This window comes from Camelus bactrianus, chromosome 14 (assembly GCF_048773025.1).
Source record: "Camelus bactrianus isolate YW-2024 breed Bactrian camel chromosome 14, ASM4877302v1, whole genome shotgun sequence".
Classification (NCBI taxonomy): domain Eukaryota; kingdom Metazoa; phylum Chordata; class Mammalia; order Artiodactyla; family Camelidae; genus Camelus; species Camelus bactrianus.
The window spans coordinates 56095073-56107091 of NC_133552.1; the positions used below are offsets into that span (position 1 = coordinate 56095073).

A 12019-nucleotide genomic window follows, 5' to 3' on the forward strand; every position below is an offset into this window, starting at 1 on the left:
CACTATTTTCCACTCTTCATCAAACCTAGTATTAAAACGCTCAGGTTTAAACGCTTCTTCGTAACGAAGGCTCCTGTGTCATGTAAAGCTCATATTTTAAAAATTTATACGCTTTTCTGTTGTTAATCTGTCGTTTGTTACAGGGGCTCCCACTGAGGACTTCAAAGGAAATGATATTTTTCCTCCCCTACACAATAATAAACAATGAATTATTTGTACACTTGAGAGTATGACGAATGTTTAAAACATAATGTTGAATAAAAACAGCCAAATGCAAGAGGTTATATACTGCATGATACCGTTTCTATGGAGTTAATTACCAGGCACAATGAATCCAGGTGAATGGAGGTCAGGACAGGCGTCATCTTTTGAATGCAGTTACTGTGATGACAACAAGATTTCCGGGGTGCTTGCGATACAACGTATTTTTAATCTGAGTTGTATTTTGTGTGTGTGTGGACCAATGGGAAAACTCACTGAGCTGTATATGTAAGACCTTTACACTCTATTATGAGTAAATTACACATTAGTATTAAGAAGGAGGAGAATATATAACAAATAAAGCTAGTTCGATATAACAGATATCTCCCTCTAACGATTCCACATTTAGATATATAACCAACAGATGTGATACTTTTATACAAAAAGACAGTTCAAAGATTTTCATAGCAAGATTTTGTTTTATGTCCAGACACAGGAAACTAGGATTCTCCACCACCAGAAGAATGAAAAGTCAAGTTATGCTTCACTAATACAGTAGAAAAAATAAAGCAATTAAAAATAATGAACTACTGCTACTTCTGTAGTGTTGCAGGCATGCTTATGTTCATATAAATTCCTCAGAAAAAGTGAAGCCATGGTGGAGCAAGTCAAAGTTGTATTGTCTTTGGGAGAAGAAAATGGCTGAGGCATAAAGGAGGCTTCTGGGATGCTGGGTTCTCTGTTGTGATGATGGTGGTCACATGGCTGAGTGCTGAAAAATTCCTGGAAGTTGGACATTTATGATGTGTGTCCTTTTTAGTGTGTAACTCTGTATTCGTTTGTTAGGACTACTGTATCAAGGTACCACCACAGACATGGTGCCTTAAAACAAAAATTTATCATGTCACAATTCTAGAGGCGAGAAGTGTGAAATCCAGAACTCAGCAAGACTGGTTCCTTCCGAGGGCTGTGACGGTGAACTTGACATGCCTCCCTCCTAGCTTCTGGTGGTTTGCTGGCAATCACTGGTTTTCTTTGGCTTGTAGATGCCTCGGGCCAGTCTTCCACCTTCATATGGAATTCTCTTCTGTCTCCACATAGACGTCACTCTGTACATGTCTGTCTGTGTGTTCAGATTTCCCTGTTTCTAAAGGACACCAATCATACTGGATTAGGCCAAATGATCTCATTTTACCTTGATTACCTTGGTCAAAACCCTATTTCCAATAAGGTCAGATTCTGAAGTCCCAGGGGTTTAGGGCTTCAGCGTATATTTTGGCAGGAACACAATTGAACTCATAAGAAATATATACTATATATTTTTTAAAAAAATTAAATCTAGCAGAAAAAGGAATGCAGGAATAGAACTGAAATGAGTCTCAATGAGGGCTGCGGTAAGCCTTGATGGTGTAATATCTGTTTCTAAACCAAATGCTAAAATGGCTTGAAACATGTTAGAATTGGAAATTTCAGAGCTATGTAAAACAGTTAAAAACTTTCACCCTCCTCAGTTTGTCAGCCGAAACGTTTAGGCTCAGTCTCACCTGTAATAGGAATTTGGCCTAGAATCCTAGTCAAACGTCCACCTACACCTTCCTCAAGACAACTACAGCCTTAAATTTTACCCATTGTCCTCAAATTATTCCTAGAATATTTAGTAAAATCTCATTCCTTTAGTCCTCTTTTGGCATATCTTAGTCCATATTTTTATAGTTTATGTAAAGAAAGCTAGACTAAGGGCATTTCATTGCAAAGGTGAAAACCAGAACGACATTGGTGAAGATGTAATTCCTGTCACCATCTGGCGGGCACAAGGGTGTCATACTGCATGGGCTCCGAACGAGCTCCTTTTGGAAGTAAACCTTTAGCAGACTGGGCAGCTTCAGGGGAATCTTTCCTAGAATGTTTTGATAGAGCATTTGAGAATGAATTCTGCCCAGCCGGCCACTGAGAAAGTCTAGATTAGTTGCCAAAACCAGGTTTTAAATGAATTTGCAGTCCTTCACAGTTCTTTGAAAAAGGCAATGGAAATTGTGATGAATTAAAAAATAACAATCTTTTCTAATCAGGGAGTCCTTACATTGGCAATGTGTCATGATTAACATTTTTATCCCTCCCTCCTTCCCTCCCTCCCTGTCTCTCTTTTTCTTTCTTTCTCTTTCTTTCCTTCTTCCTTTTTCTTTCTTTCCCTTTCTTCCTCTTTCTTTTTCCTTTCTTCCTCTTTCTTTTTTCTTTCTTCTCCTTTCTTTCATTCTTTCATTCTTGCTTTCTTGCTTTCTCTGTTCTGTCTTTATATGACATCAGTCTTATGCAGCTCAATGATTAAAGCACAATGATTGTAACACATGACATAAAACTTGTAGTCTGTTAGAATCTGTAGAAGTCTGTTAGAACACATTGAGATAATAAAAATAAATGGTAAGGGGGAATCTAGGTTAATGATAGAAAGTGCTAATTCTTGTATAACATGTGAAAATCACATGGTCTTCCTGTCGGAGCAGGTAACTGAGATGCTAATTCTGACAGTTCTGTTCTTTATGACTGAACCAGCTGAGGGAATGTTTAGCAGGGGAGTTGAGGGGAGAAAACCACTCGCTTAGTTAGCACGTGTAAAATTAACACTGTCTGCATTATTAACCAGGAAATGCATGGGAGACTACCTTGATGATGCGGGTCCCCCTCGCTTCCACAGAGGGTGGTGAAATGAAGCCTTAAGCGTCAGGTGACACTGAGCGGTCCAGAAGTCAGCTTCCATCAGTGCGTCTGTGTTTTGGATTACTTTCTTCAGGAGCAGTGGATGTTCAGTTTTGTTCTATCCTTGATTTTGGAAATTTGCTTGCTGGGCCCTGAAATGCCAGGAAGGTGACATGGGTAACGAGGCAAATAATTAAATATGATCTCAGTGATGAGTTACTTGCACTTTTGATTGCTGGGACACCCATACCAGGCAGAGGCAGTTTCCTGAAGTAACTCAGGGCACAAGTAACTGTATATTTGGGCAAATTTGCGTGTGAGTCTGTCATTAGTGGCTGTTTAAATATTCCCCACGCACAGGAAGACCTTGTTAAAGAGATACAGCCTTTTGACATGTTTTTAAAAAATGACTTCACAATGATGAACCACACCATGAACACTATATATTTATTCTGCACCTAAGAAGTGCAAAATAATAGAATTATTTAATATCTGATCATTCTTGTGTAGAATGCCCTTTAATGTCAATCATAGATGGACCCGGGTCAGCTGGAAACCTCAGTGATGGTTTCTGTCCTATAATATTGGCAAGACAATGTGTATATTGTAACATCACATGTATGTAATTTGTGTGTGTGTGTGTGTATGTGTGTGTACATGTTGGTGAATATGTGATGATGAATTAGAAAATTGATCAATTAGCTTTGAAGTAAGACAATGGCATTGAGAAAATAATTTGCACTTTAAAAAAAATTTTCCAAAGCCCCATCATTTTTATACGTCTTGCCCCCCATAATAAAATGTTTGATTCTGAGAATTGTGCATTGCACATCCAGTTGTTCCATTAAACATGCTATGGATTTTTAATTTACTTATAACCTCCACTTTTCTTCTCCCCTCCTTCTCTTCTTCTCTAGCTTCAGGGTCCTTATACATCACTTACTCCCCAGCATCCTTGTTTCTTCCTCTTCTCCCATTATCACTCTTCTGTACCCATCCAGCTCACTTAGACTGGATATTTTGTTGTTTACCGTCCTCAACAGTAACTGTGGGGTTGTCTTGTAAGAAAGTTTTGTGTTTTATGTGTTGTTTTTTCTTTCTTTCTTTTTTTGGCTTTTTCACCAATTCTTTTCAAGACCTTAGAGTGTTTTAACATAGAGGTTTCACAAGAGCCATTTGAGAAACAATGATGTTTGGCATCCACACTTACTCTTTGGATCCAACAATTTTCCTCAGTCCTATTTAAGGTTATATCCCTGTTTCCAATCGATGCTAGCACTTAACTCACCAGCTTTTAGTTTTAACTCTCTTGTGACATCCAGTATAAAGTTTGGACTAGGACACACATTAATTAGAAACTAATCTGGTCACTTTTGTTATGGCAGTTCAGAAAATGGAACTGGCCACGTTTTGAATTGGAGGTAAGGATCAGCCATGGTGGAAGGGAGACAGAATTTTTTAGGGGAAAAAAGAACAAATGACTTATTTGCAGTTTAAGAGGACAGAGAGTGAATGTAAAGTGAAGCCTTTTCTAAGTTCAGTATTCTATTCTCAAAATCACAAGACTTTTATAAATTGCCAGACTGCATTGCATAAACCAAATGTCACAGAACAGTGACCTTTCAAATTACTGGCGCAACAGAAGCTGAGATCAGAAAGCTCAAACTGAAAGCAAACACTGGCAAGATATCCTACAGAAATGACTTCTGTGTCTGGTCAACTAAAAGTAACATGACATATTATAAAATATGTTTGGCTTTTTAGGTAGACTAGTCTATAAAGGTTTAACTGCTTTTGAAAATATAATCTTTAATATACTCTGGAGATTTGTGGTGTTTAGTTTATGTGGATAAAATATTTTCTAAATTTGAAAGAGATAGAGTGAGAAAGTTGGATATAAGAAAAATATGTAAAAGATGAAAAAGTATAAGTGAAGGTGAAAATAGAGTGGGATGGGTTGGGGTACAGATGGGAGCAGAACTGGAGGTTTGAGGAAACGGAAGTTAAATTGCAAAAAAAAAAAAAAAATAATGACAGCATGTTATATAAAGAGGTTTTTTTTTCCCCTAAAGGTCATATTTGAAATATGTTATAGATGTAAATTTAAAAAATACATCATAAGGAATTTTGAATCAGAATTCCAATTTTAAAATGTAATAAGCTTCTGTTATTTTCCTGTTTCCCATACATTTTTTATAGGTTTCACTTAAAGCGTACGAAAGTACAGACATGAATTGCTTTATAATAAAATTAAATTCATATGTAGGTATATATTTGCATGTATTTATACACAGAGAAATTTTTTTGGTATATATGTAAAATGTATTCTTTATTTTATTAATGATGAAATGAAAGTATAATTTTTTTCTACACCTTCATTTTTCTGGTTTGAAATTTTTCTGTCAATATTTTAATTTTCACCAACGTATATAGTCCATCCATTATACAAAATTGTAAAACAGCAGCTTTTACAGTGTCTATGTTTGAACAGATGACTAGAGGGACATATCTGATGACTCAGATGTTCTAAACACATATTTACTTCATGTATTTCTGCGTAAATGCTTGTAAAAGAATGAAAGGAATATTTTAGAGACTATATATTGGATTTTGAGGCACATTCCATTGTACTCACGTTTGGAGATTGTTGAATGTGATGAATGTGTTTCTCTTTCAGAGCAAACATGCATATGTGAGGCATCTATTGCCAGATTTTATTGTAAGTGTTTGAAAGGCTGTTGCAATGATGGGATGTTGCCAGACAGTTAGTAAAAAAGCAAATTGAGTCTATTGAGAGATTAATTCACAGCTGAAAGAAATACATTTGCCTTAGAGTCATCAGATATTCTACCCACCAAACTCATCCTCCAAGATAGCATCCCTAATGAGCTTCCTAAACCAATTAAACATAAGCCGGAAGCATCAGTCATCAAAACTGACTATTTTCAGCTAATCAGCTGACTGCACAAACTGCATGGCATTGAGGAAGAAAGGAACACCCTAAAAGTTGTTGAATTTTTTTAATATATATATATATTTTAATTGAAGTATAGTCAATTTGCAATGTTCTGTCAATTTCTGGTGTACAGCATAATGCTTCAGTCATATAGGAACATACATATATTGATTTTCATATTCTTTTTAACCAGAAGTTACTACAAGATACTGAATATAGTTCCCTGTGCTACAGATTTTTTTTCGCTCTGCCCTGACTTTGTAGGCTTCTTAATTTTATGGATGCAGTGTCTGGCACAGAACCCTGTACATGATCATGGTGCTTTATAGTATGTAAAGTGCTTTTCCTTGCATTATTATTCAATACAATAACATGAGCTTTAATGGACTTAAGTGATTTGCTTAAAGGCACACAATTAATGTGTGGCTGGGACTCAAAATCATGCCCTTTCCTCTGTCATAATTGTTCTATAAATATGTATGTAGTGATCGACTTTCCACCCTCCATGACAAGGGAGTAGGTTCAAGTGATCAAAATGCCATCTTTACATTTGGACAAACTCAGAGCCAAAGGAAGCATGAGAATGAAGGCAGACATTTTCACTCCCATATGGGTGCCCTCCTTCAAAGACAGAAGTAGGTTACTGATACCGGGTCCTACTGTTTACAGTGATAATAACGATAAAGAGGAGAATATAAAACAAGCATAAACACAGTTATAAACATATACCTTCACCCAATTTCTGTGAGAAAAACAAACTGCTGCATGGTGGGATTTGGATGCTAGGGGCAAGGGGACTGTTTTAGATATAATTGTTTTTTAAAAAAGGTATATTTTCTGGGACCTTGACTGGAGGCTAAATTTGAACTTCTTTTCTAGGCTCATTTCCAAAACCATGTCAATGGTTATTGCAGGAGGGGAGGGGCTAATTTGCTTATGTTGATTTGGAAACTGTGGGTTGAATTTCAACTAAACAAGACTGCTTACTATCAGATTCCCCACGAGCTTTCCGTTTACAGACGTCAGGAAGGGGCCACGGTATGAAGTTGCCAAACATTTTACCACCGGATCTCTTTCTGTGACTCATCTATCTAGACTGATGTTTCTCTGCTAGATACATGTGGAAAACCAGTGGGTTCTGATAGTAAAGAGTCACAAAAATCACTAAGGCAGAGAAATGACATGGCAAAGTACTGATCTGAGGAAAGTAATTTGGTGGAACTCGACAGAAGAGACAAGTCCCTTCCAATGAGGGGTGAGGGGAGTTGTAATGATACATGAGCAGTGGAATAAAAAGTTCTATTTTAAGATACAAAGTACTAAAGGGCATTTTTATAACCAATTGCTGCTGGGTGGTGAACTAAAGAGTAACCAGGGCTGCAAATAAGGATTTGAGTGTAATTTGTATACAGGTGAGAGCACAATCTGTTAGGATGGGTTCCCAGAGAGAGACTAGAAAGAAAGAACAGCAGATTTACATGATTAACCGAAACATTTATTTTTATTGTCTTGAAAGTGTAAAGAGAAAGATGATGAAACTAAAAGGAAATCAGAATCATTTTATTCCAAAAGAAGTGGGATTTTGAATAAAGGCCTTACTCTGAAAGGCTCATTGTTTTGTTGATTAGAAATTTATTATTGGAGGGGAGGGTATAGCTCAACTGGTAGAGTGCTTGCTTAGCACGCACGAGGTGCTGGGGTCAATCCCCAGTACCTCCATTAAATAAATTAATTAAATAAACCTAATTACCTCCCCCTCAAAAAAAAAAAGAGAGACGTTTATTGGGAACTTTCACAAATTAAGCTTTATCATAATTGTGAGGATGAAAATGAACTTTTGTGGATGTATGATGATTGAGAATTAAGAAAAAGACCCTACAAGGCAGAATCTCCATGCAGAGGAGATGGAGATACTGACTCTACTACAGAGAGATGGGATTACTGGGGACCTGGATGCACAGGTCAGATGGAATCATGGATACCTTTGGATCAGTTGATCATAGGAAAGAGCAATCATGTCCCTTGGAGACTTGGAAAACAGTGAGAAGGATTGTACAGCGGCAGAGAAACTGAAAAGTAGAGAAAAAGAAAAACCTGATTGCTTCTTTCTAAGGATACTGTCTTCTCAGTAGGGTAGTGAATTATGGGAATGTTGCCCACTTGTTCTGAGGAATAAGCAATGGGGTCAAAAGAGACTAAACAGAAAGACTGCCAAGAAGTAAATGTGGCCCGTTTGGGGGTTAGAGAGTGATTTGCTTTCTCTTGCTGCATACTCAATAACCACCCAATTTGTAGTTTCAAATAACATCCACTTATTAACTCAGAGTTTCACAGGTCAGGAGTTCCAGTGGGCTTGCTATTCAGGGTTCTTGGCTGAGTCTTACAAGGCTGAAGTCAATTTGTCAGCCACGCTTGACTCGGTTCGGGGGCCATGGGGTAGACTACTCTTCCAGGATCATCTAGATTGTTAGTAGAATCCAGTTCTAGGACTGAGGGCCCAATTCTTCGTTGGCTATAAGGTAGATCCCTGTTCGCTTCTAGAGGCCGCCAGGGGTTCCGTTTCATGTCACCGGTCCAAGTTCACACTCTCAGGGGCAGCAGCCTGACCTCCAGTCCTCCCTCCACCACAAGCTTCCGATCTCTTTGACTTCCTCTGCTCATAGCTAGAAAAAAGTCTGCCTTTAAAAAAATACAAGTAATTACATTAGATCCACTCAGATATTCTCCCTTTCAATGAACACAAAGTCAACTGGTTCATAACCTTTATTTGATTGGTGAAATTCATTTTGCATGTAGTGCAGTGAATGTGACAGGGACATATTCACAGTCCCAGGGATCAGAATGAGGTGTCTTGACTCACAGATGTGGTAAACTTACGGTTATCAGGGGGAAGGGGAGTGGGAAGGGATAAATTGGGAGTTTGAGGTTTGCAAATATTAACTACTACATACATAAATAGACAAAAAACAAACTTCTTCTGTATAGCACAGGGAGCTATATTCAATATCTTATAATAATGTTTGGAAAAAGAGTATGAAAACGAATATATGTATGTATATGTATGACCGGAACATTATGCTGTACATAAGAAATTAACACACTGTAACTGACTATACTTCAATAAAAACAAAACAAAACAAAATGAGGTATCTTGAGGCCCATTTTACAATTCTGTCCACCAAAGATAGTTTAAATTAAAATATGATTTTGTATAGTTTTATTTCTTAAAAATGGGAGTGCATGTGCCTTAGATGTTTCTTGGAGTGTCACTGAAGTAATAGAGAAGAGAAGTGTAGTAAATATTTTAATTTTTTAAAATAATTATTTTTTCCCCAGTGTCATCTATTATTTTCACCAGTCACTCTACAAATAAATAAGTCATACGCTGATCATTAATGCATTTAATCAGTTTCAACCAAAATCAGTTACCTAAAACAGTAAGTTTTGTTTCACATGTGCTATATTCCTGTTTGCATTTTTGAGTTGAAATTCATTGGGTTGGATCTTCATGACTCAAATATTGTTGGTGCTGTTCATAAGACTCCCTCTTGTTCTGATCAAAGTCCCAGAAAAATACTGGAAGAATACTCAGAAAAGTAAAGGAGAAATAAAGTTGAAATGGGAAAATTTGGGGGAAAGTGTCAGGGGAAAAGGAGTAATATCTCATCAAAGAGCTTGGCTTTTATTGTACTTGTTAGATAATACTTCAGAAAATTTTTATCTAAATCATGTAATTGAATTATTTATCAAATAATTTTTCAAGTAATGTGTTCTGAGTACTTAAGCACTATTACAATAGAATATATAATAATAAAGATAATAATTATCAAATTATATTCATTTTTAATGTACCAACACCATGCTGGGTACTTTATATAAATTTTTCTCATAATACGAACAACGACCCAGGTATAATATTGTTGCTGTTTTAGGCATGAAAGAGTGAATTTGCCCAATGTCCAATGTCTCATGGTTAATGTATATCAGAATCAGGGTTTAAATCTAAGTATGTTGGACCTCTGAGTCCAAGCCCTTTATGATTATGCTAAATAACAAATGATAATTGGTACTATTAAAAATCTTATAAAACATTTTGTTTTCTTTTTAAAATAATGCCATTTATTTTTCCTTTTCTTTGTCAGATTTTTGAATTTTGATGCGTTCTGTTACATATCTGTATTTCCCCAGTGCCATACCCCCTTACAGGAAGTAGCATCCATATCAATGCATTAAACACAAGGAAGCTTTGCTTAACTTAAGCCCAAATTCAGTTGACCATGAAAGAACCCTTCCTTTAAAATTTGACACCGATTGACACTTGGTGTCAAATACTGATCAGTAGAAGTAAATTCTGATCAGAATTTTAAAATTATTGCCAAATTGTTTTCACATTTCATTTTCGTTAGGAAAAATAAAATTTTAAGGAAGTACAATGTTTCAGAATTCGTGACCTAATTTCATTTTTAATTTTGAAAATTTGTCAATTGTCAAAGTCCAGTTGCTTAATGTTAGTGTTCTTTAAATGCTAAGCATGTTTGTCTTGCATGTACTGAGGATATTTTGCTCTGTGTTTTTCAGTGTAAAATGCTGTCCTCGAGGTGTGCATTTTACTATTGTCAGCTAATCAATACCGTTATCAAGGCAATCTCTTAGAAATAACAACCCGAATACTTTCATAAAGCACTCTGAAAATCATGCTTGGTCATGTGTCCTTCAAAACTGCCTTAGAGGGGTAACTGTTGCATATTGGATCATTTTACTCAGTCTTAGCTTTAAGTGAAATATTCTATTATTCATAACATCACCTTTTTGAAAAGGAGTTCAAGCATTTCCAATATTATTCAAAAATATTACCAGCATTCCCGTGCCTTAGGGGAAAATGGCTATTTCGTCTATTTTGCTCATAAAAGTAAATGAACTACTCGAGAACCAAGAAGCAGAAGTTGGTGAAATATCTTAAGTGATTTGTAGAAATGAAAGTAGAACTTAAGTCTTTTGCTCCAAGGTTCAGTTCTGTGCCATATACGTTGGACTATGTATTTCATCCAAGAACGTTTATATAAAACTATAAATGTATGTGTCCAAAATTCTAGTCTTTTGACTGAATCATTTCTGGAAGAATAGTATTCTTCTTTTTGAGAAATTTTGGACTGTTGGTTTACAAAACAGTACAATATCATCAGCCTATACACTGTAGAGGGAGTTGTGTTGTATTGGAGTTTGATTTACGCTGTTCAAATGTTGTGTATTCAGAAACCAAGAATTCACTCACCAAAGTATCCATGAGCAAGAAGATCTGGTTTTATTTGCTTTCCAAAGCTGTATCGCAGAGCTAGAGTGTAGATCATAGCTCTTTATAGCTCTAAGATCTTGCCCATTATTTATTATTATTTCAGTAGTTTGTAGCTTTCATGCACACTTGATTTGGTAAGGTACCTATACCAAAATACTGATCCACGTAAGAACATGATTCTAATTTCTACGTGTTTTTGAATAGTATCCTTAGATGATTTGAATTTGCTGTTAATGCTTTTGGTGTCCATATTTAGTTGTTACAGGGTAGGTCACCCAAACCCAACAAGTGGGAACTTCACACGGGCAGTGGCGGCGGCGTGGATGAACAGCTCAGCGGGGACTGTGATGATGAAGATGGTTGCGGGGGATCGGGAAGTGGAGAAGTCAAGAGGACACTAAAAATCACAGACTGTAAGTGTATGATTCCAACACTACTTCTAAAGGAGTGATTTTGAAATATAATTAAGGAAAATTATTATTATCAATATAAAGAAGTAATGATAGTGAATTCAGAGACATGCAAGAGGAATTGGAAATAAAAATAAACCTATTTTTGGTTTTTCAGGACATGCATTCTTGGGGTTTTGGTTTATTTTTAACTAATGACTTTCAATAGAAATGACTTTTTTTTTCTGTGAAAAATTAGCGAACAAGAATCCATTCTGAGAATTGATTAAGTGGGATAATCAGAGGGCATGAAATAGCTAGTTTGGTGTAAATTAAATGTCTGTTGGTAAATAATGTGAAATCAGAATGGGTGAGTTCTACTTAATATTAAAGTTCTTCAAGTTTATTATATTATCATGCCATTATGTAAAAGATACTTGATTTCATTTGGTTTTCGTCATGGTCAAATTGTGAAGAAATTGGTTA

General features: G+C 36.2%; 1 protein-coding gene across 3 annotated transcripts in view; it reads left to right on the forward strand.

The window, feature by feature from the left end:
- GPC5 (glypican 5) overlaps positions 1 to 12019 on the forward strand; it is a 1166213-nt gene that overhangs the window by 593264 nt on the left and 560930 nt on the right. For all 3 annotated transcript variants that reach the window (XM_074378413.1, XM_074378414.1, XM_074378412.1), the window contains exon 7: positions 11401 to 11557. In XM_074378413.1, the coding sequence (XP_074234514.1) occupies positions 11401 to 11557 (157 nt within the window). The remainder of the gene's footprint in view (positions 1 to 11400; positions 11558 to 12019) is intronic.